This window comes from Telmatherina bonti, assembly GCF_933228915.1.
Source record: "Telmatherina bonti genome assembly, chromosome: 10".
Taxonomy (NCBI): Eukaryota; Metazoa; Chordata; class Actinopteri; order Atheriniformes; family Telmatherinidae; genus Telmatherina; species Telmatherina bonti.
The window spans coordinates 20,588,221-20,616,050 of record NC_136628.1 but is presented as its reverse complement, the minus strand read 5'-3'; the positions used below and the strand labels follow the sequence as shown (position 1 = coordinate 20,616,050).

Sequence of the window (27,830 nt, the reverse complement as noted above, 5' to 3'; positions counted from 1 at the left end):
CAATCAGTGTTGTTTTGGTTTTGCCTTTCTTGTTCTTCTGCAGCACAGAAACCTTAGGATGGCAAAAACAGAGAAGAAGAGCACAGCTACAACTGTCAACAACACAATAATTACATCTAAACTGTAGTATGAGTACCAGGGCATCTTATAAGCCTCTGTACGAAGATGAGGAGCTCCTTTGTGGCGCATCACATACTCCACCCAGAATATAGCCCGATCCATGGGTGTTAATGGTTGATCTCTGTGCAAACGGGAAAGCCTCTGTATGTTCTGCCTGTAGCTGTCCTTATAGAGCACCTCCTTAATACCTTCCTCAAAAGTGTGGCCATTAACATCGGCCAGTTGAATGATCTTTGCTGCCCCTCTTTCCTGCAGACGTAGAAGGTTGTCATACTGATCAAAGAATAAGGGAATGCCGAGTACTGGGACTCCATGGTAAATGGCCTCCTGGACTCCATTGGTTCCTCCATGAGCTACAAAGACTTTGATCTGTGGGTGACCCAGGAGATCCTTCTGTGGCATCCAGTCTACGATGAGAGTGTTGTTGCCCAGTGTAGACGGGCGCTCCCCTTTATGTCTCCATATCACCTGATCAGAAAACAAGAACGAACAAAATATAATTTAATTTGTTTAGAACTATGAGGTTATTCATCCAATTTACACCATCCATTTGATTAGTAACCTCTGTGCTGTATTCCATTTGTAAAATCAAATAAATATTATACACCAGTATCCTCTGACGCTTCAAAATCACATTTTGCACATGTCTCTACAGCCATTTTCCACATATGAACATAGTTTTTTTTAAGGCAAAGTTTGTTCAGTCTTTTTCTGCAGTTGTTTGCTTGAACAGCTCACAGATTGAGGTTTCCTGCTGCAGATGTTTGTTACAAGCCAGAAAATGTGAGGGAGTAAGTGAATCGTAACAGCTCTTTAGAGCTCACAGGAGACTATTTGTGATGCAGGAATTTTGAGGAAAACTTTGTTTTTTCTCTAGACATATTGAAAATTGCAGAGGAGATATTTTGTTGTATTGCTACAGCAGGTTTATACATATATCTATCAGAGCAGTTGGAGAACAGAAAGTAGCATACAGGTAGCCGACAAGACCATCTCAGATGATGACTGGGCTACTTTATATTGAGCTGTAGTTTATTAGACTAAACAACATCTTAACTTTTTTTCCAATTGTGTTACTAACCCTGTTCTGGGGATTCTACTAGGGTACTGAATGGACAATCTACACACGAAGCCCATGGTAAATGTTGTTGATGTCTACATTCTCACATGCCACTGCACTTTTAAAAGTAAAGGAACCAGCTGCAAGGTTTTGTTTTCTTCCTAACAAACTCAACTGAAGGGTTCTGGTGTTGTGTGACCATGATATAACAACGTAAAAGTGAAATTACACAAGTCTGAAGCAGCAGTGGTGAGCGGCTGGGTACACCCTGGATTGATCACCAGTTCAGACCAGTCACAGGGAGTCAACACAGAGAGGCAAAAAGACATTCACACAGAAAAGCTGAGGCTTAAACCAGGTGGGCTTTTGCTGTGAGGTAACAGTGCTAACCACTGCTGTGCACTCCAGGAAGTCTGTATTTGAAGAATTTGACTTCCCCTCTGGGTTCAGGTTTGCCTTTTATATTGTGTAAGCCTTAACTTAACCTGCACGTACTGCTCAGCCAGGGTTCACACTCTGAAGAACAGTTTGTTACCTTATATAATTGATTCTGGCTTTAAAACACACTGGGATTGTCTTGCAATGGAAATTTCTTCTTGTTTTTTTTTTTTTTTTATAATTAAGATGATTTAAAAGAGATATTTTCATTATTTAATTAAAGCTTTCTTGGCTGCACTGTGGTGGTGGTTAGCACAGGTAACTCATAGCAAGAAGGCACCTGTTTCAAATGTCTCCCTTTCAGGGTGAATGACTGTTGGTTTGTCTGCGTTGATTCTGCAACACAGGACCCCTCACCTTGCCTCAAGAGAGACACAATACACTCTGTGACAGGTCAGTACCCTGCCTCTGCCCTTAGAGATTCTGAGATGGGTTGCACCACAATAGTTATTTCTACTCATAAAATGTAAGATTCTAGTTTGAGATACCGTCTTAATTTAGATTCACACAATACCAGAACACGTAACTAGAGTTTACTCAAAGCCTCAAGCCAAGCGGCTGGTTGCCTTAAAGTGGAACTATTATGTGCATTTCAGGCTAATTTATTATTATTTCTGAGCCCAGAAGGGCTGGGATTGATCGAGTTATTGTCACAAATCGCTTTATTTACTTCGGACCGACCCTCTCCGTAGGCTGTCAGATCAGCCTGTGGGCAAAACGAGTGGATTGAGACTCTTCCGCATTAAGCCCCGCCTCCCGCCACTGCACTACATTGGGAGCGCGCACCGCACCTGCTTTCACCGTCATTGTAACATCTAATAAACAGAAGGATTAGGCTAATATGAACACAATAAAAAAAGTAAATACAATGTCAACACATAGCATACAGCCCTACATGTTGGAACCTGAATCAGACCCTGAAAACGAAGTGGAAAACAGCAACCCACAGCAAGGAATGCAGCAGGATGTCTCTCTTTGGTAAACTCACCAGCCATCGTTGGAAATAACTTTATCCGACGTTTTCCACCCGCCTGATGTATTTGTACATGCCCTTGTTAACCAGTAGAAGGTAACCAATCACCGAACCTTATCCCCCGGGACGTCACAAGGATTTCCAAGTAGAAAAAACTCTCTAAAACGACACGTTTTTTGTCGCCATGGAAACTGAACGGAGCGACTGCTGGAACTCAAACTCAAACTCAAACATGCGTTTAGGTGATAAAAAACGGTGCCGTTCACATGTCTGATGAGGATTCAACAGTGAAGCTCAGAAAACTTGAAATACCACAATAGCACCCCTTTAACTTCTAACTTAACTTTTTTGCTGTTTTCACATGATTTTTCCATTTAAAACATTTTAAGTGACTTAATATTTTTCATTTATAGCACACTAACTCGTATAGTCTATATACCGGTAGTCATTTAAATGTACAGTGCTGGTGTAATCACAAATTTGTGTCACGTCTGAAATAATTATGAAATCATTTATGAATGACTAATGAGCTGATATAAAAATTGAACAGATATAACAATTCGTAACATTTCAGCGGATGTTGTAGCACGCTGCAGATAGTACCTTCTGGGGCATCTTGGCAAAGACACTGGCAATTTCATCAGCAACCTCTTTGAGTAGCGCGTTAATCATAGTTCCTAGCGTCATGATGATGACTCCATGCTTCCCAGCGCTCTGAACAAACTTCTCCAGGTCTGCTGGTAGAGGCTGGGCTGGTTTGCACTGGAAACCTCCGATGTAGACGACGTTTGGCATTGTGGGCCGGGGGAAATCAAACACAAAATCTGACCTGAACAGCCAAATGTCTGCTTCTTGAAGCAGTGAGACGATGTCACATCCACCCTCGATATATTTATCACAGAGTGCATCATAAATAGGCCCCACCATTAATTTTTCCTGGAACAATATGATGCCATGGAAAAGCATGTTTTGGACCCTCTGGATGAAATCCATTTTATCTGTTAATCCAGATCCTGGTACGGGGATATAAGAGAGTGGTGAGGGGGCCAAAACAAAGTGGCCCTCACCACTGGTGATCCAGCGCACATTGAGCACCATGGGCAGCTTGAGATATTTGGCTAATACAACCCCTGGTCCTATTCCTGGATCAGTGAGAACCAGATCATACTGGGAATTAATCATGCTTTTGAGCAAATTCTGATTTTCAAAGATTTGAATAATACCATCAACCCAGAGTGCATGACCCTGAGAAAGCATAGAAAGGAAAGCTTTGGTGAGCCTGAAGAAAGCCAGCGGTGAAGCTCCTTCTCTCTGCATCTAAAATGATGTATCAGGACAAAAGGAATGATAAGGGATTATTTGTCCATTAAATTGCACACTTGGAGGCTACTTATATGCAGATTGTACATGTTCACATACCCTCATATGTTTCTCTAAGTATTCATCAAAAAAGTGTTCAACATCTTCCCCCATCTTATAAGTAATGGAAGTGTAGAGAGGAGACTTTTCTGGGATGTACCAGCTGGTGGAGGCTCTGATCACAGTCACGTTGTGTCCCCTGGCATGAAGTTCTTCTAGCAGAATCTTCATATTGATCCAGTGGCTGCCGTCTACTGGGTAAACCAAGATGTTTCCCCCTTCACATTGGGGTGTGAAGAAAGTCAGGCATACGCTGAATGATGCCAATATCACACACACACAATGCATGGCTCCTAAAACACCAGAGAGATATAAACATCGGATGAACACAGCGCAGCAAAATGTTCTTTTACTTAAATGTGTTCAACTTGTTATTTTTCACTTAAATCCAGAGGAAATGTTTTGCCTCTGATGAGAAAAGATAGTTTTATGTTTCAAAGTACAGCAAGATGTTTGTTTCTGAAATACACTTACCCATTATCAAGCGAGATGATAGTCCTCCTTGCCTACAGACAGGACGTTTATTATAAGCTTGAGTTCAAACTCCAGTCTACTTCATAATCTGTTCTTTCCTGAGTAAATGATTTACATCAGGGACATGTCATATGACACAAATGGTAACTCTGTTTTGCCAATACAGTAAAAGATTGCTTAAGGTAAACAACTGATAATTAATTATTTGTGTAAGTTTTATGTACCTCTGAAATTAATTTGATTCATCTGTGTTTCCTTCTAAATCACACCAAGTATTTAGACTTTAAACATCTGAATTTCTAAGAATGATATCTATTCATATTATTTTATTATGATTATTTTGTTTTGTTTTGGTTTTTCTTAAAGCATAAAAACTTCACAGTCGTAGATAAACCTCATCACACAACATATGTTTCCATTTGCCACATGCAGCAACACAGAAATGGAGCCCAAAGCAAAAACATTATTTTAAGCTTCCAGACTTTGAAAGAGATGAAATCATCCATATTGGTTTGAATTGGATAATGATTTTTGTACATCAGAATCTACCCCAATGGGAAGAACACAAAACAGCACTGCTGCGCCAACTAAAACCGACTAATGCAAGTGTTTACATTTATTTTCCTGTTTACCAGTGGCATCTTCAGTGTGAGGGAGTTCATCCAACTACCGGTATGTAAAGTAGTTTGGTTGTTTAACTAAAAGAAAAACAAAAAGAAAGAATAATAGATTAAGCTTTTCACCGAATTCTTTAATTTATTGTCATTAATTTATTGTTAATTTATTGTTCATTATTCATTTATGGAGACTTATGCATCATAAATGTATGTTTAAGACAGAGTTGGCACTTTGATATGGACTAGCACAACTGGTAGCCTTGTACAGGTCAACAAATAACTCAAACAGCCACAGAACACCTAATTTAGCATTTTCAAGAGTATACAACTAGCTTTATTAGTACTGGTAGATCAGAAGTAAAGCTTTAGGGTGAATTCACATCAGGATAGTCCGCTAGACTTGGTCTGATTGGTGACTCAGCTCAGTCGTGGGGTGTGTATCCATTCAGACCGATGTTGCATTCACGCTGCACTTTGGTCAAACGTGCCAAACCTTAACAATAATTATATCCCCATTCCCACCAAAGGTGGCACTATACTGGTATTTAGCAAAAGATCCGACAAGACCAGCATGAAGAAGAAAAATCCGTTGCAAGTTAAACATGGAGCACAAAACTGTTGCTGTTTATGATTTTTTATTTTGTCTTGTGCAAGTATATCGCAGAAACACACTGCAACAATGTCCACAGTATGAACAACAGACGAGGCAGAGGACTCTTAACGTGATTGGATGTATTTACGCGCAATACAATGCTACGTCAAATGTAAGAAGAGACTTTTATTTGTAGTCTGCTTCCTGTATTTGGCCCCCTTCTTTGGTCTGAATCAAAATTCATTTGGCGCGTTTACAGCTCCCCAAATGAAGTGAAATTTCCAAGCAAACAGACTTAGATTTGAATCAAAAAGGTTGATATGAATGTCCCCTTAGATTTTAAAATATGGGTTGCTACTGGTGTACAGCTACTGTATGATTAAACATCATACAAGCTAACTAGTTCTTGAGATTACGGATAATGGTGTTTACTGACTGGGTCATTGTATTCCTGCAGAGTTGTAGATCTAGAACTTTATTCTAGATGTTCAGAAGTATTTTCTTAATGCAGTACACAAAATCAGTTTAATAAGATAAATAACAACAATAAATACAGACCCAGTCAAAATTCAATACACCCATACCTTCTTAGTCTACCTGAAGAGAGGGTAGGTCTACTGGGGTGCAGCTGGACTACCATGCAGGTGAGGATGTGCTCTACGGTGCAATAGTAAAACCTGATAAGTAGATAAATAGTCTCTGAGGAAACCTGCCGTTTCTGAGGTTCTGAGAAAGAATAGTTTCTGCCAGGACTAAGACTCCGAGTCAGGCTCTCTGGGATTTGCAGTCTTGGGAGCTTGAAACGCCACTGGAACACTTCTACAGAGTAAAAACTGTAGTGATGTGAAGTCCACACAAATCTAGTCATTTATAGCGCTTCTCATTGTAACTTACATGTGGGTACTTTTCATTCTTCAGACATTTAGTATAATTGCTTCCTTGATGAAAATGACCAGTCAATGAAACAGTTTTATAGGCAGGACATTTATAAGAAAACAAAGATAAAGACTTTATTTCTTGATGGCAGAGGAGTTCAGAGATTGAAACATTGAGTATTTGGCAGTACGCGACATAAAAAGAAGTGAAATAAATAGGTCTCATTCAACCTTTGCTGTAGGCAAGTGGCTCATGGTGTCATTATTTGAGCTGTGCATGTTTTTGACAAAACATGTATGTATAAGCAGTCAAGTAAGCTTCATGGACCATTTTGTATGTTTTAAGTCTTCAGGCTGCCAAGAGGTCACCTACACAGGCATTTGTTATTATGTGTTGAGAAAGCAGAAGGATCTCTGAGCAACGTCTTGGGCAATATGAAAAATAGTAAAGAAGCTCTAACTAATCATCTTTTACATTTTGCCTTCATTTTTAGGTGCTTCTTAAGTTTTTGTATTTGATTTTTTTTAGCTTTGTCAAAGAAGTCAAACATTTATGCATTCATTTTCTTAGCAACTGGAGCCTGTCCCAGCCATCACTGGGCAAGAGGTAGGGTACACCCTGGACAGGTTGCCAGTCCATTGCAGGGAAGTCAAACATATCTTACTAAATTGTCCTTTATTAGTACATTTGACAGACTTCATCAGTCTTCATGTAATTCTCATAAAACCTACATCCAAGTCAAATTTCTTACTACAAAAAGGTAACAAAAGCACAACCAGTTAAGCTTAGTAAAATTGTATCTGAGTCTGTAAAATTTGTCGTCAGTTTATGGACAGAATGTTTTCACAGTAGTGCAAACAGGCCATCTTTTTATCTTTCAAAGGGGGGGCTGGACGGACAATAACCCATGGATTTCTGACTCATGCATCACAGACGGGGTTTCAGCTCTACATATGTGGAAAAAAATAATAGCCTTGTTGTATACATATATTTGTCCTTCTGTCTACATACAGGCAGAGCATCAAAACACACTTTTACAGCTCAGTTCACTCAGTCTGCTTTTGCAGAAGAACTTCAGGAGTCTGCGGATGAAAGTTTGTGGTAATGGCTGGTGAGAGAGACATGCCAATGAACATAGCTAGTAATAAAACCATTAAACAAATAAACCTGAGAGACCTTTGTCACTCTGATACTATGGCAAAGTAAATAATTACATTCAGAGAAAATAAAAGTAAATGAAAAAAATCCATTAATTTTATTCAAATTCCTCTGCTACCAGGTGAGAGGTAGTGTACACCTTAGGAAGGTTACCAGTTCAGCACAGAGAAATTATTAGCATCTTACACCCAGGGTTATATAAGGGGAAATTTAGAAACATTTAGTGAACCTGACATTTTCTTTAATAACATGCAAGCTGAAGCCAGAGTACTCAGAAGGTTCCTACACACGCATAGGGAGAGAGTGTAAACTGACACCTCAAGTCATGATTTACACCAGGAATCTTCTTGCTATTAAGGCAACAGTACTAACCACCACAGCACCATGTAACTACGGATTTAAAATATACTTATCTAATATCTATATAAACTAATTCCAATCGAGGACAAGAAGGAAAACATGTTTATGGACTTTACAGTTATTGTGTGGACTGATGTTTTTATGAATGAAGAAAAACCTCAGAGGAAATTCCTTGAAAAAAAAACTCAATTGGCTTTTAAAGAGACAATCCATCAGTATTGGAAGATACCATAAGGCAATGTTTCTCAATTCTGGTCCTCAGGCCCCCCTGCCCTGCATGTTTTATACATGATCCTCCTCCAAAGCGCCTGAGTCAGATTATTGAACTTCCTTATCAAGTTCTTTGCAGCCTGTTAAAGAGCCCTTTGTTTCATTAAGGTGTGTTGAAATAGAGCTGCCTATAAAACATGGAGGGCAGGGTGCCCTGAGGACCGGAATTGAGAAACACTGCCGTAAGGGAAAAACTGTCAGTGTCAAAAAGTAACATTCCACTTTTTAGACAGGTACAGACGTGCCAAATTGTTCTGCTGACCGTCTATACGAGTCTGTGTTTTGTTTTGTTTTTTTTGTGTGTTTATTTTAATCGGGGTGTTCAACTTTCCTTGGAGGTGGAAATGATGATCTCAGAGTGTTACAACAGGATCTTACTGCTGACAGATGAAACTTTTAAAGAAACAGTGATAAAGAGTTTCTCTTGTGCCAACATGCTGCAGTTTGAGCTGCATCGCTTTTCTGGAACATTGTGAAATTCTGTCCTCACTCTCTTCAATACATACATTGCTGGGTTTTACTTTTTGTTCCTTATACAAGAAAAATACACCAGTACAAATACACTTTTGAAAAACTAATATTTAACTCTTCTAATTTCTTATACACAAGCTAAATTACAGGGCAAATAAGGTCTCAGAGACTAAATATAAACCATTTACAGGCTCCAACCTCGCCCACTTGCTTTGATTTGACTTTTAAGTTTTTTTCAAGAGTTTACTTTAATCAAACCTTGTTGGAAAACTTCAATTTGACTTTGTTGAATGTTTAATTATAGAATAAAAATGAGACCATCCCAGCTCACTATAAGAAGAAACTGCAACCTGCCACTGTGTGTATAAAAAGCTGTTGGAAATTCCAGTCTGTAAGGTGCACAAAGCAGATAGTGAGAGACTGGAGAAATTACACTTAAATTAAATTAACCAATTCAGCAATGCATTCTTTTACTCAGCAGTCGCAAACAGACCCAGTAAAAAGGTAAACTGTTGGAATACTCTGTAAACCCAGAGAGGAACACAGACATGCTATCACTGGTGAAAAAAGGGGAATTTTGTACTTTGCTGGTCATTTTTAATTGTTACATCCATCATTTTAAGTATGATTTCAGATAACAGCATATAGTTAAATTTAATCTTTACAACAAGTCCTGCAAGTAACAAAAAAGTGACAAAATGATCTCACACTAAAGAGGTTTTAACCTAATCATAGCTGTCTCTGTAAAATGTAAAGACAAAAATATGTGTATAAATCTGCAGCACACTGTGGCAAATAATTGGAATTACAGTAAAATGTTTGCAGACTAAAAGACATCACAGCTTTCTGAACAACCCATTTACATATAGACTAATCTGATGGCCATTTATCTGCCAATATTGAAGTTAATTTTTTGGGCTTCATGGTGGACAGTCTACTTCTGCTTTGTGTTTAGATTAGTCTTTATAGATTAGTTCAATTAATTCTGTATAAGGATTTGAATGATTAATTACAGCTAGGTGTAATACCTGATTCTAGAAATCATATATTTTAACTAGTTTCCCTCCGACTTAGACAGAGAGACTTTTTCAGATTAGACAAAAACTTTCCACGAGTGACCAGAAGATAAAAAACACAACTTGTGTACTAATCTACTGGTTACATATCACGTCAATCAGCTGTATAAAATATTCAGAGCAGGTCCAAAACACACTCAAGAAATAACAGATCATGTCAGAGAAATCCTTGACAATTAAATAGTTCTAAAGGACAAAATAAAAATGATTTAATAAAAATTAAGTGAAACTCACATGTCTGTGCGCAACATGGACGTGCCGACAAACAAAAAGCTGAGCAACTTGTAAGCCTGACAGAGATCAGAAATATACTAGATGACATCGGGTATGACATAGGCTCAGTGGAGAGAAACCATTTCCTTCTATAGTTATGTACGTTTTTTTTCTTATGTGATGCGATGTGAAAAGGAAAACACAAAAGCAACTGTGGAAAAATTATCAGCGATTAAAGGCTTCATTAAATTGTCACACCATATAAATTGGAGGAGGTCTGGAGAATTCATGCAGCTGTCACACTTCACTAAACAAGCCAGAGGAGGTCAAACGTAAGCTTGTGTATAAAAATCTCATAGAGATGTGGAATGGTGTAATGATGACACATTTCTCCAAAGCATCTCTCAAAATTAATATGTACTGATCCATTTAACAAAATAAAATTTTACTTGTTGCACGTGAAATGTGGTATACATCAAAACACATTATTTCCCATTCAAAACTCAATCTCTTTACCTCAAAATCAAGAGCAAAGTTAAGAGAAAAAGCTTATCCTGCATCAGAAGCTTTTGAGGTTGTAACTGCTTCATTTAACAAAAGTTGTTGTTAATTGTTGGTCACAGTATTAACATCCTAAGGATTACCTGGTTATTTAGTAAATTATGAGAAAATTGGCCTCCTATCATCTTTTTGTCAGCCGTTTTCCTTGCCACAAGGTCACAAAGTTAAAAAAAAAAAAAAAAATAGGAAACTTGCAAGGAACTTGAAATTTAACAGGAAAAGTTCCCCTGGGCTGCAATGAGAATCCAAAGGTTTATACTTAACTGCAAGCTACGTCTGCAGCTCTAAAGCTGCACCTGACCTGCATGAGTGCTATATATATTTTATCTAATACAGTCACAGTGTCATAGTGTCACAGTATTTTAGACCTGATCTAAAATACCATTATGATCGAAATTTGTGATCAACTAAAGAAAAAGGAACAAAACTTAAAAGGGCTGTTCAACAGCAATCAACACTCCTCCTATTTATACACATGAATTACAATTAGTACGATTTGATAAATATAATTAAGGCATCCTTTGAAAGCTGCTGCAACAAGCAAATGCAGATGGATGTTAGGTTAATTGGTCACTAAATTCTCCCTGGGAGTAAGTGCTATTGGTTGTATGTCTGCTTGTGTTGGCCGTGCAATAGACTGGCGACCTGTCCAGTGCACACGCTGCCTATTGCCTGGTAGCCGCTGGGATAGACTTCTGTGCTTCCATTACCCTAAATTGCAATAAATTGTACAGAAAATATTTGGCTCTTATCCTTTTTTCAGAAAGAATTGTCCAGCGTAGCCGGATGATGAAGGAAAGATCTTTTAAAAGTATTGTAGAAAATTAAAAGAGCTCCTGTCATGGTAATGCTCAGATACTTAACAAGACAGTTGTTTAGGTCTTTTCTAACACATGCTGGATAGCACAAAATATAAACTGTGAAATGAGTTCAAATAAAGTTATTATTTGTCCCACTTTGGACAGTTTTAAGCCAGTTTTCCTTAGTAAAAACAACTGCCACTTGCTTATACCGAAGGGGGAATAAGTCAGTGCTCTCTTTGTGCCAGTTCCAGTCTTATAGTAATGAAGAAGGTTGTGTCAGGACAGCATCTAACGCAAGTCCTTTGTCATGTCAATATGCATATCAGTAGCAGAAAGATGATTTGCTGTGACAACCTCTGAAAAGAATGAATGAAAGGAAAAGAAGATGATAATAACCACTTTCAAGGTTTAAAAAAAAAAAAGGAGAAAAAAATCTTATTGTAATCAAAAATGGTTTAAATTATTCCTCTTGGGTCTTTTTACACGTGGCAAAACACAAACAGACAAAAACAAAACAAGTTTAAAGACTATTCCACTTTTCTTTCTTTTTTTTTCCTGTATCATAATAATCATTGCTCTGGATTGCCATCATAATGACATAATTCCTATTAATTTCCTAATAAAACTATGTGATCCCCTCATCTCACAGCAAACTAAAAACATAGCAAGAGTATTCAGCAATGTAACTTCATGAAATGCTAAAAACAAATGGCTGTGGGCAAATACTCACTTAAAAAACAGTCTATTGTGTGAAAAAAAATATTGAGAAGTGAATCTCATGGATGTCCTAAAAAGTGATCTGCATGGGTTGTTATTTTGCATCATGGTCTCCAGAGGCAGCATTGAACTCCAGCCAACACTTGCTGACTAACAAGGAGCATACAGGAAGAGGAAAGGGCATACAGTATGTACTGTGAGTCAACCCTTAAGGGAATGACTTTATCTTGGTGAAAGTTCCACTTTATTTAAACATTTTCATCACTTAATTGTATCCATGCAGAAAATACAATGGGTTACATTTCAGTCAGCAGTGTTTCAGCTGTGAAAGCCGATCAAAAGATTATTTTCTATTATGCATCTTGTTAAACAGTAAGCTGTGGGGTTGTTTATGGGTACAGTTACATGAGGTTTTTTAATTCGGAAATAAATAATTCGGAATTACCATGTTCTCCTACAAGTTTACATGAAAATAACAATTCCGAATGGAGGTTTATATGAAACACATCTTTTCTTATTTCCATTTTAGAGCAGCGGGTCGGGATGGGTTCTGATTGGACAGAGGTTGCACGTGACGTATGACTTATACCAGAAATAAACAAAATTCGCTCCTTGCTTCTCGTCTTTTCAGTCGTAACTTGTAAAAACTACATGATAAACAAATAATAATAAATAATTTTGAAGTACCAGCTTGACACAAGCATACTTCACTTTTTTCAGCAACTGAGAAGGGGAAGAAAGATAGACCCCCAAACATGGGAGGCAAAACAATGCACGTCATCTGGACAGGACAAGGTAACGAGCATGCGCAGAATGACCAGAATTAATTTAGAGTCAATTCAGAGAATAAAGGTTTACATGACAGAAGAATTAAATAGTTCAGAATTAAAATGTGAATAAACTAGTCACTTACATCAGAATTAAGTTTAATTCCAAATAGAAATTTGCATTAGAAATTAAGTGTTTACATGCTCATTTTTCATCAGTTTAAAGCAGAATTAACTTTTATTCAGAATTAAACAGGAATTAAAACTCCCATGTAAATGTAGCAATTGTGTGCTTATACTGATTGTGTACATTTGGAAATTTTGCTCCGCTTTAGATGAGAAACTTTCCCTCAAATTTCTTACACTGCATTATTTTATTCATGGAATAATGACATGATTTAGGATTATTTTAAAGCCAGAGCTCTTGGGCCCTTTGTAGTCAGTGAAGTGCCCATAAAATCCTGTTAGAGACTAATTTGAAGCCATCTGTTCGACAACTAAAGCTTGGCTTATATTAAGTGAGGAAACTGAACATAACAAGCACAGCAGCAAATCAGCTAATAACTTTGACTCAGCTGTGATAAAATGTAATGCTAGAACCATCAATGGACTTTGATTTCACAAAAATGTCAAAATCTCCATGGACTGATAGCAATATTTTGATGTATCAACACTTAAAGCTTTAAATTTCCTTTTATTTTCACATAAACAAGATTTATTTCTACTAAATGCTGAAAATTAGCACAGTGGGAAGCAGCACAGCGGAAATATTCTGTAGTCTAAGTATTAATGGAATTTAACCCTCTGATGCATCATATCCACTGTAGTGGGCACCTATTTAAAAGCTGTTTTTCAGTATATTCAAAAGTGAGGATAGTGTATTGGACGAAGCGGTTAGGAAAATGAATGAATGAATGAATATACACAAACACATACTAACTTTTCCTCAGTAAAATTCTAAAAAAAAAAATTCATTCATTCACTATTCCTAACCGCTTAATCTGATCAAGGGTCGTGGGGAAGCTGGAGCCTATCCCTGCAGTCTTTGGGCGAAAGGCAGGGTACACCCTGGACAGTTCGCCAGTCCATCACAGGGCCACACAGAGACAAACAAACACTAATGCTCACATTTAGAGAAACCAATTAACATGCTTGTCTTTGTATGGTGGGAGGAAGCCGGAGTACCCTGAGAGAACCGGGGAGAACATGCAAACTCCACAGAAAAGCCACTGTCCAAACCTTGCCCAAGGATCGAACCAGCAACCTTCTTGCTGTGATGCCACAGTGCTAATCACTATATCACCGTGCAGCCCTATAAAGAAAATTATACTAGTAAATTTTAATATAATATTTCTATGATCTAAATATGAAAATACATTATTTTATAAATATTACTGTAAAAAAGATAAATTCATTAACTAAATAAAAAAGCAAAGAAAAGTGTCTCTATGCATGTCTGTAGAGGTAAAACATTGTATGTGAAAAAACATAGCATTTCTTTTGTTTTGTTTTTTAACCTATCATTTAGTCAAAGCAGAATTGAGATGGGATTAACTATGTTGTCCTGTCAACTGGAGCAAAGTAAGAATCACTAAAATTGGACTATACATTTTATTCCTATTACCAACATAAATTCTGTAATATTCTTTGGCTATTCTGCAGACCAAAGGAGTGAGAGTCATGTCATGGAAAAATATGTTCATCATAGATTCATATAACAGAAGCATGTCACTGTATTATCCTGCTGCTTTAATTGTGTAATGCTCCTAATGCAGATGGTGACCAGTGTGGACAATATTAAGAATTTTTGTAGTATTTCTAAGTTTACATATCTGAATGATATTTGCACATTTGCATCTTCTGAATGGATATCATTGCATCATCCCAACAGAATATGGAGAAATTTTCTAAATGCTGGGCAGATTAAATATGACGTAGTTGCGTAGTACTTCTAAATTGTTTTGCCTGTCCTCTATACTTGCCAGCCTAAAATCCCATTTATGTTAAGTTGAAGCTGTATATGCCCAAGTCCCAGAACTAAGTCTAAACTCCAACTCTGTATTCTGCATGGTATCATGACCTGGACACATGTCACACATCATTTCAACTTCCAGCCATGGCTTACAGCCAAATATCTGTCTTGCAAATAAAAAGAGTCTAAACTCCTTCTACAGATGCTACATGATATGTGGAAAAAGATATCTGTACAATATATTGCTTAGTTATTTTTCAGGAAGTTCAAAGAACCTCCCACACCTTTTCTCACAAGTTTTATTTTAACACTGTTCATGTTTTTAACAGTTTTGAAAGGTTATTTTTTCGAGAAGCCCATCTATCTATTCAGGGAAAAGAATAAAAACTGCTTACACAAGCAATTAATGAGTGATACAAGAAGTTGCCCACTGCTGTAACAAAACATGTTTTAACGTGCATGTGTATGTGCTTAAACTCTCCTGTCACAAATTGTACAGAGGTTTAAGGTTCAGTATATACAAATTCAGTCAGCAGACATAGGAGTGGGCCAAATCAGTGTTTTCAAAGTGAATTGTTTTTGTTGGGCAGAGAGTGATACACTGAAGTTTTTCCATGATAGAGACCAGACTGTGGAAGTTTCGGCATTATCTTATCTAGTCTGTTAAAATTACACAAACTCAGCTTGAAAAAAGTTTCAGCAACAGTTTCATTTGAACAGATGTTTTCCTGTTACTACAGAGCAGTTTGCAGCATCACAAACAAGAATGGTTTTAGATAAAGAAAGAAAATTTACATTGAAAAAGTGTGCAGTGTACAGATAAGTACAACAAAGACATGCATCCATTCATCCATCCATCCATCCACCCATCCTCTGCCACTTATCCGAGGTTGGGTCGCGGGGGCAGCAGCCTAAGCAGGGAAGCCCAGACTTCCCTCTCCCCAGCCACATTTGCCAACTGTGCGGGGGTGGATCCCGAGGCGTACACAGGCCAGCCAAGAGATATAATCCCTCCAGTGTGTCCTGGATCTCCTCCCGGAGGGATGTGCCCGGAACACCTCACCAGAAGGCATCCTGACCAGATGCCCGAGCCACCTCAACTAGCTCCTCTTGATGTAGAGGAGCAGCGGCTCTACTCTGAGCCCCTCCCAGATGACCGAGCTCCTTACCCAATCTCTAAGGGCCACCGGCCACCTTGCGTGGAAACTCATTTCAGCCGCATGTATACAAGGTCTCGTTCTTTCGGTCACGACCCACAGCTCATGACCATAGGTGAGTGTAGGAACGTAGATCGACTGGTAGATCTTCGCCTTGTGGCTCAGCTCCTTCTTCACCACGACAGACCGGCACAGAGTCCACATTACTGCAGACGGCACACCGATCTGTCTGTCGATCTCTCGCTCCATCCTTCCCTCACTCGTGAACAAGACCCCGAGATATTTAAACTCCTCCACTTGACTTCACTCCCAACCCGGAGAGGGAAATCCACCCTATTCTGGCTGAGGACCATGGTCTCAGATTTGGAGGTGCTGATTCTCATCCCAGCCGCTTCACACTTGGCTGCGAATCCTTCAAGCGAGAGCTGGAGATCACAACCAGATGAAGCCAACAGGAACATGTCATCCACAAAAAGCAGAGACCCAATCCTGAGGCCACCAAATCGGATCCCCTCAACACCTCGGCTGCACCTAGATATTCTGTCCATAAAAGTTATGAACAGAATCGGTGATAAAGGGCAGCCTTGGCGGAATCCAACCCTCACTGGAAACGAATCCGACTTATTACCGGCAATGCAGACCAAGTTCGCATTGCCGGTACAACACCTGTTGTACAGAGACCGGACAGCTCGTACAAGGGGGTCCGGTACCCCATACTCCCAGAGTACCCCCCACAGGAGTCCCCGGTGGACACAGTCGAACACCTTCTCCAGGCCTGCAAAGCACATGTAGACTGGTTGGGCAAAATCCCATGCCCCCTCCAAGACCCCAAAGAGGGTATAGAACTGGTCTACTGTTCCACGACCAGGACAAAAACCACACTGCTCCTCCTCAATCCAAGATTTGACTATCCAACAGACCCTCCTCTCCAGGACCCCTGAATAGACCTTACCAGGGAGGCTGAGGAGCGTGATTCCCCTGTAATTGGAACACACTCTCCAGCCCCCTTTTTTGAAAAGAGGGACCACCACCCCAGTCTGCCAGTCCAGAAGCACTGTCCACAATGTCCACGCGATGCTGCAGAGGCGTGTCAGCCAGGACAGCCCCACAGCATCCAGAACCTTAAGGAACTCCGGGCAGATTTTATCCACCCCCGGGGCCTTTCCACCAAGGAGACATGCATGGACACATATGTGAGGTATGTGCTGTGATTGTAAAAACCACATGATCACAAGAACAAAAAAGCTCAGAGAATAGGAAAAAGCTCTGTGAGTAGCAGATGAGTAGATAAAACAACTACCAGGTGTTTTGGATTACAGCCAGTCCTACCCAGCTCCCCCCTGACAAAACACTTCAACACAAGCAAAACACATCACCACAGGTGAGATGATCTGGGCCTGTGAAATCAATATGTGGAAAATCTTCAGTTTTAAACAGGTTTATAGGAACCAAGAGGAAATATTTCATCCTTAATCAAACCTGAAATACATACATTCACTTTTACAAAGCCATGCTTTTATCTTATATGACTTAAACAAGGCTGTTTTTTTTTCTTTTTCTCAAACTGGGAACTGGGAGTGGAGAGGTCAATTCTTTCATGATGTACTGGTCTCCATCAGAATCCACTAAGCTTTCTGGAAACTTATCAGATTACACAGGCAAGATTTTGCAAACATCTAACATGAAAGCCTTGCAATTTGTTGTTTTTGGAACACCTTTCTATCTGCAGACTGATTGCTCATATACACACACTCATACAAACACCTATATGTACACAAAGCTCTTGTTCCATCTTGTGTTTCTCTGCCTTGTCTTTTCCTGCATCATTTTGATTTGACAGATTTACAATGAATCCTCCTCAGTGCAGTAAGGTTTGAAATAAAAGCAAATGGTTGACAAGTTATGTGGACTCTGAATGTTTGGCTAGAACAATTCAAGCTTAGCTTCAAGATGTGACAGTAAGTATTAAATGCAGAATTATAAATGCAGCATGTCACAAAATCAAAGGTCAATAATAGAAAATGCAACATACCATTAAAACCTTTTGGGTTTTTTGTTTTGTTTTATTGTTGGGTTTTTTTTGTTTGTTTGATTTTGTTTTGTCTTTTTTTCTTTTTTTTCTCATTTAATCCTATTATGCTATGCTGTTTTTCTCTTAGAATGATGCATTTGTACCTACTTACTGTGTGGGTCCACATCCATTACAGCTGCCATGTTGTGCTATGACTTTTACTGTGGTGTCTCCAAATGGACAAACAACTGAATGAACCCTCTGAGCTTTAAACTGTAGGACCTGGTTTGTTTGATAGGTGCTAGAGAACCAGTTGGAACAAGTAATGCCTTAAAGGGTACGTACAAGAAGACAGTGTACGTTTACACATCTTGAAGTTGTTACTGGGAGGCCAGTAATTGCTGCACCTGAAGCATTTGAATTCACTCAGAGATGAAAACTTGTTTATGTCTGGAAGACTTTTGGCCAGTGACAACTACTTACCAAACTGTACCTGGCATTTGAATACATTTCTACAACCACCATTACCATGAGATGTCATTGCTTCTCACACAGTACCCTTAACTCACAAACACATTTAAAACTATCAGCTGATGGTAGATGAAGCAACAATTGCAATTGCTTCATTGCAAAGTAATTTAGAAGGTCTTGTTTTAGTAAATGGAAAAGAGGCCCTTTTTTAAATCTTTTATATTAAAAATGGTCTCAAGCAAACCTCCAAATGTTAAAGTCCAACCTGATCCCAAATCACAACTACACTTTCAGGTATAAAATTTGGTAGGATTCAAGTTCAACTTGTGCCTTCACTGAGGTATCCATAGGTCAGTCCTCAGCTTCCAGCAATGGACATCTTCCTATGAAGTAAGATTGAATTGTTCTCTGAGTTGATTTTACGTATCGTCCACATGCTGATTGACAACAGTAATGAGTAAAAGCTCAACCCAGAAGGGAGCAGTCCACAACTAATTTCATTACAAAGAAACTAATTTCATTGCAAAGAGGTTTTTGTGCCAAAACCAACTAACAGACTGGAGCCACTGATGAAAGGTGCAGACAATAGTTCTGCTGGATAGTCTTCATTTAATGACATGCAAAGCAGATCCTTTGTTTGTGTTTTATATTCTTTTTTATTTTTTATTTATTTTATTTATTTTCATATTCCTTTCTTTTATTCTTTTATTTATTTTTATATTCTTTTCCACAGCAGGGCAAAAGCTAAAGCACAACAGCACCAACAACCCAAAGAGCATCCATTAATTCAGATTGTTTAACATGTTTCCGATTACAGTCCACAAGAGGCAGCAACATACTAAAACAGACACATGCATATGTGGGAGTTGTTAAAAGCCATTTTCTGTGTTTTACAGCGCAGCACTATCGTCTTCTCCGTCATTGACTATCTAGATGTGTTTAGGGGCCAGCTGGTCAGTACACAATGCAATGAACATCACACCTCTGCAATAATTAATTAAGGTGGAAGGCTGCATCAAGGCATGTATTTAGGCAATGGTTGCAGACACAGAGAACAAATATGTTTTAGTGACATTTATTTGAAATTTTCTTCAGTTTTCATTTAATTATATTTAGTAAACTTGCAGTTCAAAATTTCAGATATGCTTTAAATTAAATGATATCAAGAAAGTTTTAGTTAAATGTTATTGGTTGTGTTGTTAAATTATTGTTTAAAAAATAAGAAAAGCATCTTTTCTTTCAAACAGAAAACACATTTTGAAATTAGTTTTGTGTTTGTGTGTTTTTAAAGTGAATCTGCCTTGCCCAGATGGGGCAACTAATCCACTGACTCAGATACCTTATCCCTAACCTTGGCCAAACCTAGTCTCAGAAACCTGCTTTTACAGCATTGTTAGACTCTTAAGTCCTACATTCTCTCTGATTATTTGGGTTAAAAAGAAAATGGTCAGGTGCTTTCTTGTGCCTCAGTTTTCAATTTAATTCAGTCATTATTTATTGCACTAAACTGAGTTCCCATGGCAGAACAGAGATGGTAATGTAAAAACCAGAAGAGCAGATGTTTGTGAATGTTTGTGATGTGACTGTGACTTTTTTTTTTTAAACTGAGAGGAGATTGAAAACATCTGTACATATATATGGGCTTTTTGTTTTGTAGTTAAAAGCTGACATGCAAAACGAACTTATCATTTAAAAAGAAAAAGAGGTGAACATTTATGGCTGACGTATTTAAAGGGCACAAGTAATATCTAAGCTAGTGGGTTATTAGTCATGTACTGAATAACACAAAGCAGACTTATGCACAGTTCCTACAAACTAGGCCAAAAAACAATGGTCTTGCACAAGAGGCAAGGCAGGATTATATCACAAGTGTAACACATTTCATGCACAATACAAGTGCTTTGCAAGATGGTGTAAAGAAAGCATAAAATGAGACAACAAATAGCAAAAATGACAACATAATCATATATTATATTAATATGAGTAAATCAAGATAAATTCAAAGTTACGGTGTAGATTTAATGCATAGTTGAGACAAGAAATGTTTTAACCTAGATTTAAAAGTATCAGTGAAAATTTCATCTCCACTGGAAGTTTGTTTCACTTGTTTGCAGCATAACAGCCAAAAGCTTTTCTTCCATGTTTAGTCTGGATTCTGGTCTAGACTAAGTGACCTGAATTGTTAGATCTAGAAGCTCACAAGATTAAAGTACGTGTTCTCTCCATCTCTTTGCTTTGTTTTGATGTCTCCCTCTTTTGAAAACAACCACAGCCATGTGGCAGTTGCCACAACCTTCTGAAACATATTAAATACAGGCGTAGTTTTTATGAGCAAAATTGCTCTTGGGTTCGATAAATTGCATTGCAGGTGCTAAATTAATAAATTTACATTTTCTCCTCCCAGCACTAGCAAAATGGCGTGTGGACATCCCATATTAAATATTCATTGTGGCAGACATGCTAACTGGATGGAAACGTGCTTTTGTGCGCCTTTGACAGATGCGACCCTCAGACAGAAAATCAGTTTGTACTTTCTTGTGTGTGCAGTGAGTTGCACATGTTTTAGTACACAAAAACCTTTAGTAGATCCAGGCCTAAGGGCGCATTCACATCAACATTTTTTACAACATTCCTAGATTTGTGTGGAGAAACTAAACAGTGGTTTAATCACCAGCACAATGCAGATGCTAACCAGTAACACTGGTCTCTTTGGGAGACAAAACCTTTATGCCTGCATAGGCAAACCCCAGTTTTAAAGGGGGGTGAGTTTACCAAAGAGAGACATCCTGCTGCATTCGTTGCTGTGGGTTGCTGTTTTCCACTTCGTTTTCAGGGTCTGATTCAGGTTCCAACATGTAGGGCTGTATGCTATGTGTTGACATTGTATTTTGTTTTTTTATTGAGTTCATATTAGCCTAATCCTTCTGTTTATGAGACGTTACAATGATGGCGAAAGCAGGTGCGGTGCGCGCTCCTGATGTAGTGCAGTGGCGGGAGGCGGGGCTTAATGTAGAAGAGTCTTAATCCACTCGTTTTGCCCACAGGCTGATCTGACAGCCTACGGAGAGGGTTGGTCTGAAGTAAATAAAGCTATTTGTGACATTAACTCGATCAATCCCAGCCCTTCTGGGCTCAGAAATAAAAATAAATTAGCCTGAAATGCACATAGTAGTTCCACTTTAAGGAAAAAAGTCCTGTAGCTTATTAACACCGGCTGCATTTTCTCACAAGAGCAATATCCAAAATATGCCAGTAGCCAATATGTCATAGCCCACATCACAGTACATCCTGTTGAAAGCTATACAAGCAAGATTGTTTTCTAGTTTAATCAATATGCTTCTTTTCACATATTGAAATATTTTGGTCATTTTTAGAAAAATTATCCACCAAAATATAAGGTGACATCTCATTTTAACAGATATTTACCACCAGTTTTATTGGCTGCTTTGGTTTCTAAACATCATATCTCAGAATATTTTTCTCATACCTTGAACTTTCAAAGAATGAATAAATAAATGTTCAACCTTTGAACGTAAATGTAGGATAAGTGGAAAATAGTATCAGTTTCTATTTACACTGTACATGATTTCCTACAGTGAAGATCAAACATGAAGTAATAACAAGTTAAGCACATTTCTTAGAAATTGTGGTTTAGATATATTCAGTGGGAAAGCGCAACCCTCTATTAAATGCCCTCTCAAGCTCAAAAACATCCAAACGTCACATTTTCTGTCATTAATACAGTCATTTGATTCACTTTGATTGTGTCTTTTTTTATCCTTTCTCAAGAAGCCCTTAAGCAATTGCTTACAGGCTTCCTGATGCCATTCTCTGACTGTTTCCATCTATGCTAATGTGTCAGCAGCCTGTTGTCATTATAATCATTGACTTTCAATTGGATACAGATGTGAATTATTGCATAAGAAAAAGGATCCATCATGCACAGGGCCAGAACAAACTGGTCCTGACCAGAGTTCTTTGAGTTGGCCTGTTCATCATCCACACTCCACCTCTGAATGATTAAGCAGGAGGTGGGTGCTCAAGTCTGCATCTGGAAGGTAACCAAAGCATGAAGCTGAGTCTAATGCTACTTTCTTAGCTTACACTTCTCAGATTTACTTACCTTTTTCGGAAAAACATTATCCAAAGCTCGAAACTCTCATTGTGGCAAGATTTTCCATGTATCAGCCTGTGATGAAAGGCACAAATGAGATTTAAATGAAGCAAATCTTGGGCTTTACATAGTCAGAGTAAATTAGGGTGGAGTAGTGCTTCTTCATGTAAACATAGAACACTCTCGGATGCAAATGATAAAAATTTGTTTTAAATGAGTTGTAATTCGAAATCTTACATTTTAAGCTTCTCATGTTTCATTTCATTCATTACAATGACACATGTTATTTTGTGACAGTTAAGGTGTGATATAACTTGAAAACATAAATAAGCAGCAGAGTTTTTTTTTTTTGCTTTTCTCAATTTCTCGATACTTTACTGAATATGTAATCGTGGAACACAGGACACATTTCCTATGGAAATGTACATATGTTGTCAAAACAACATCCTATGATGAGCAACTCCACAGTCCAATGGCTGAATCTCATATAGACTTAGTTTACATGGTACAATGGAATAAAGTCAATTAAACTAAATGCAGTAAATGAAAGCTCATAATGCTACAGTTAGAAACAAACTTAACAAGATTTGTTTTAAAGGATTTTACTGAGAAAACCTCAACTTGCTGAAACTAAGGTTTTTAAAGTTGCTTCTGAACAAACCACAAGGCGCCTGGAGCAACTTCAACAAACAAGACCAAAGTGGAGACTCTTGGACATTATTTTTGGCATCCACATGCCCTAAGAGCCTTTCAGAGTTGGCCACGAGTCACATGTAAGGCCATCTGTCTGACAACTAAAGCTTGACTAAAGCTGGCTCAGACACCGAACACGCACAGCAGCAAATCTACCACAAAATGTCTGGAAAAAAAAAGAACTAAGGTGTTGTAATGACCATGTAAAGGTTCAGCTAGAGATTACTATGGGACCTAAACAACTATCTGGAAACCTTATTATAAAGAAGAGTGTGTCAATATTCCTCTGCAATAACATGAAATATTTTGTCCAACAGAAAACATCACTTCACGTTAGTGCAGCAAAAAGTGGTTCCACAAGCTACTGAATCATGGGGTGTAAATTGGCTACATTTTGTTAACACATTGTTGTTTATCTAAAGTTTACCTCATTTTAAGACATGACCAGATGAGTCTTTGTATATTGTCCAAAGTAAAAACTTGACAATAAAAAGGGGATTACTTTTATGTATGACTGTAATTTGTGCAGTTTACGGGCACAATTGCGATGAAAGAAAGGAGAATTTTGTTTTTACAAGATTAATGTTGTAGATGCATATTTTAAAGCTGTTTCAGTACAACTGTGAATGTCTGACAGACTCTGCATTTGACATGTGCTTGGAGTTGAAGTAAACCAGCTGTGAAAAGAGCCATCTATTGGTTTTGATGGGTAATGCTTCGGTAGAAACGACTAAACAGATGTGTTGAGCCCAAACTCATTACAACTGCCTTAAGCATCTCTGACACTTAGTTTTATTAATGGTTGCTGAACTTACTTGCACATTTATCTTAACTTTGACAGTTACAGCACTGGTTACAAAACCAAAGTGGCAATGAGTCAATAAATCTCGACGGAAGTCTGCTCAAAGAAAAACTATAGAGGTGCTGGAGAAAGAAATCTGTTCCTGGTGTACTTAACTTGGATATAGGCCTACTGTTTGTTTCCTCTGTGTCCAGTCTTCATGCCAAACTAAACAGTTGCTGGTTTTACAGTCCCCCGTAGGCATGAAAATGGCTCCATTATATCACCAAAAGTACATTCAAAATATCAAGCATTTGCCTTACATCTAACTGCAACAATAACACCTTATAATGTCCCTATTTTGAGCTTTGACATAAAAACACTTCTAAGAAAAGTTGGCCGACCTTTTACTCCAATTCTTGTTAGCAAAACGCTGTGGCAAGCATGCATCTACTAGAAAGCTATACATACATGTCAAACATCACAAAGGCAATGTGACATTCTTGGTCAGTGAGGCCATGTGACACCAGAAGTAAAGGCTTATTTACAGTATAAACAGATTTTTCTTATTACTAACAGCATATTTTCACTGTTTGATGTAGCAAGTACTACAAACAAAGAGACAGACATGTGTACCCACTCACAGTAACTTTCACTTAAATCTTTGTTTTACTTGTAAATGTACACATGCTTTTTATTGTGTTCTTCTTTTCCTAGCGAAGGTTTTAATTCACCAAACCTGTATCAAAACCTGTTTCAAAACTAATGTAATTCAGTTCAGCTAAAACTTAGAAAACAAAATAAACAGCATGGCTTAAATTGTCACATGGAACAAACTAAGTTATACAAGTGAAACTTGTAAAAAGGTGTGATGGACTTTTTGTCATTGTCTTAAACTCAAGCTCTGACACCTGTAGGTTGAATTTCATGTCTGGGCCAGTTTCATCTCAAAAACAAAGCTGAGAGGATTTATTTTTGGCAACAGAAAGTTAGAGAAAAGTTGGAATGCTAAATGCTAGTTTGGGTGTCACGGAGTTCAGGGAAGAGTGTCAAAGATTTGAAAGACACTTTTGGGAACCTGAAGATTTCTACCATCTCTAGGCATTTTAGTCTTTTCCGGTCCAAATTTGTGTTACTGTGAGTGTGCATGAATGTTGGGAAGATTCATTCATTCATTCATTCATTCATTCATTCATTTTCCAAACCGCTTATTCCAATTCAGGGTCGCGGGGAAGCTGGAGCCTATCCCAGCCGGCTTTGGGCGACAGGCAGGGTACACCCTGGACAGCTCGCCAGTCCATCGCAGTGTTGGGAAGATGTGTTTTTCATATCAGAGCTGTATATCATAGCCTGAATAGTTCCATCAGCACTGCTGTAATCACTCAGAATAATTCATTTTTCCACCCCACAAGGCATCAAGCAGTGCACGGGGTGCATTGCAGAATTAATTTTACATTGTGTCTTTTATTCTTATGCGCAAATTGTCAACCGACAAAAACTAATGAAAACTTGATGTCTACTCCTGCTCCGTGAAGTGGAAGGTCTTGACTTTAGCTCTTTGGAATTTCATGAAGTTTCAGCTGGTTATAAAAGCCAGAGATCTGGAGACAATAAACAATATGGTCTGTATTCAGGCAAATAATGACTTTATTGCCAAAATTTCTATTTTTCTTTTATGCTTCACAGAGGAATAGTTCATATGTAAGTTGTTAGTTTTGCTCCGAGTTGAAATCCAAACTATTCAGCTCTACTTTTGCCTGAGCAAAATTTCTGTAGTCTTTTAATGATTTGTTCAGTGCAACACTGTACTTTTCTGAAAAAATCACTGTGGCAGAAAATCCCCCATGTTTTCAACATTAAGCACTGCTCAATGTTTTCAACATTAAGCACTGCTCTTTCCAGCAATCAGACAAAAAAAAAAAAAAAACTATTGCATCTTGGATCAGTGGGAAAACAATGAATGAATGCTCTTGTCCAGCGTATCTAGTCTAGTCTTTAAACCAGTACTTCCCATTTACTGACTTTACGAGCTCTTACCCACTCATTCTGGCAGTGACAGAAAAAATATACTGCATTGTGTTTGTGATGTTTACTCATGATGTCAGTTTAATTTATTTTGGACTGACTTCATCCTGTGATGATTGGAGCATTTTATTTTTGATCTGAAGCATTACAAGGTTTTTTTTGTGCTTTTTTTGCTTTATGTTCATCAGTCTCCCACTACAGATAAAACTTTCTCAATACAAAGAAATCCCTTCTGATCAGTGTTTTCCCTGAATACAACTTCCTGCTTCCAATCTTTTAAATGTTTTCATTTATGCATCTATAAGAGGTGGGAGAGCAAGATCCACTTTATGACTCAAAAACTGACTTTACAATGTTTTGGTTTTACTGAACAATGTCAGTAAAATCTTTCTAACTTCTGCAGCTTGTCAACCCTGACTTGCTGATCATCACGCATTTAGGACATGTTCAGTTGTGTTTAAAAAAAAAAAACAGACAAGTGAAATCTGATCTGCCTTAACAAGATCATTTATTTTATTTAGTAACAATTCTTAAAAGAATAATTGATGCTGAACCTGAACATTTAAAGTAAAGCTAAAATATTTGGCTATTTTTAAACCTTACTGTTTGTCTTATTTATAAGAGTATCATGGATGTGGAGGCACTGATGCTTGGTGGGGGGGATAAAAGAAAAGAAAAGAAAGCACTAGCTGTAAGTTATCTGTGCTGTACTGTTTATAGAGATATTTGTTGTTTGCTTTGTTTTGTTTTTAACCCCATCCTGTCCAGCATCATGACAGTTTGAATAAATTTATTTTGCCAAGAGGAGCCTTTTGAATATTGAGCTCTCCTTGAATTTTAGCTGTTATTCTTATTTTAGATGTTACTTTAGATGTATAATAATCTTAGATTTGAAAAAAAAAATTGATATGCTTCTTGCCTTTTTTTTCTTGCCAATTTTGCTTTGAAAATTGGCCAAGAACCGCAAAAGTGGCAGACAATGAAGAAATGGGGAAAGGAGAGATAATAAAAAAAAGAGAGCAAAATATAAGAAAAAAAAACTGACAACCAGCTGCTAAACCTGCAAAAAAAAACAGTAGACATCCTAAGGAATTCCCTATTCTAAGAAAATGCAATAGACAATCATCAGGAGCACATGTACGCAGTAGAACTGTAACAACTAGGAACATACAGTAACATATTCAACATATGTGTGTGGGTGTGTTTGTGGTTGCATGTGTGTCTATTTGAAGGGTTGTGGGTATGTGTATGTCTGTACAAAACATTACAGGTGAGTTTTGTTGAGGGATGATCAAATGTAACTGGGCCCCCTAAAAGGATCAGAGGCACACCAAAAGGACCCCAAGTACAAGGCTACCTTTGCCACCACAGAGCACAGAACCACGCCAGGCTGCCCCAGGATCAGCTGCACTGCTGCCCAGAATGAGTCAGAGAGAATATTGTGCAAATATACAGTATGAATAAAGGAACAAATGTCTGATATCTACAGTATAAGTTAAGGTCACGCAACTGTGGACTTTGGATTCTACTGTCACCAGTGATTAATCATGTCCAGGTAACATTTGACATTCAATAATAAATCAGGAAATTACATCTGTTTCCATTCTCTGCTTTCAAAATACAGTATCATTCAAGTGACAT

The 27,830-nt window shown here is 38.0% G+C and overlaps 1 protein-coding gene across 1 annotated transcript; it reads right to left on the bottom strand.

Moving 5' to 3' along the window:
- Nucleotides 1–3: 3 nt before the first annotated feature.
- On the bottom strand, nucleotides 4–4,488 carry LOC306761259 (UDP-glucuronosyltransferase 1-2-like; the record flags this gene model as incomplete). Its single annotated transcript, XM_079247382.1, has 4 exons — nucleotides 4–588; nucleotides 3,195–3,908; nucleotides 4,011–4,303; nucleotides 4,485–4,488. The coding sequence occupies 4 exons, from the start codon at nucleotides 4,486–4,488 to the stop codon at nucleotides 4–6; spliced, it is 1,596 nt and encodes a 531-aa protein (XP_079103508.1).
- Nucleotides 4,489–27,830: the final 23,342 nt, after the last annotated feature.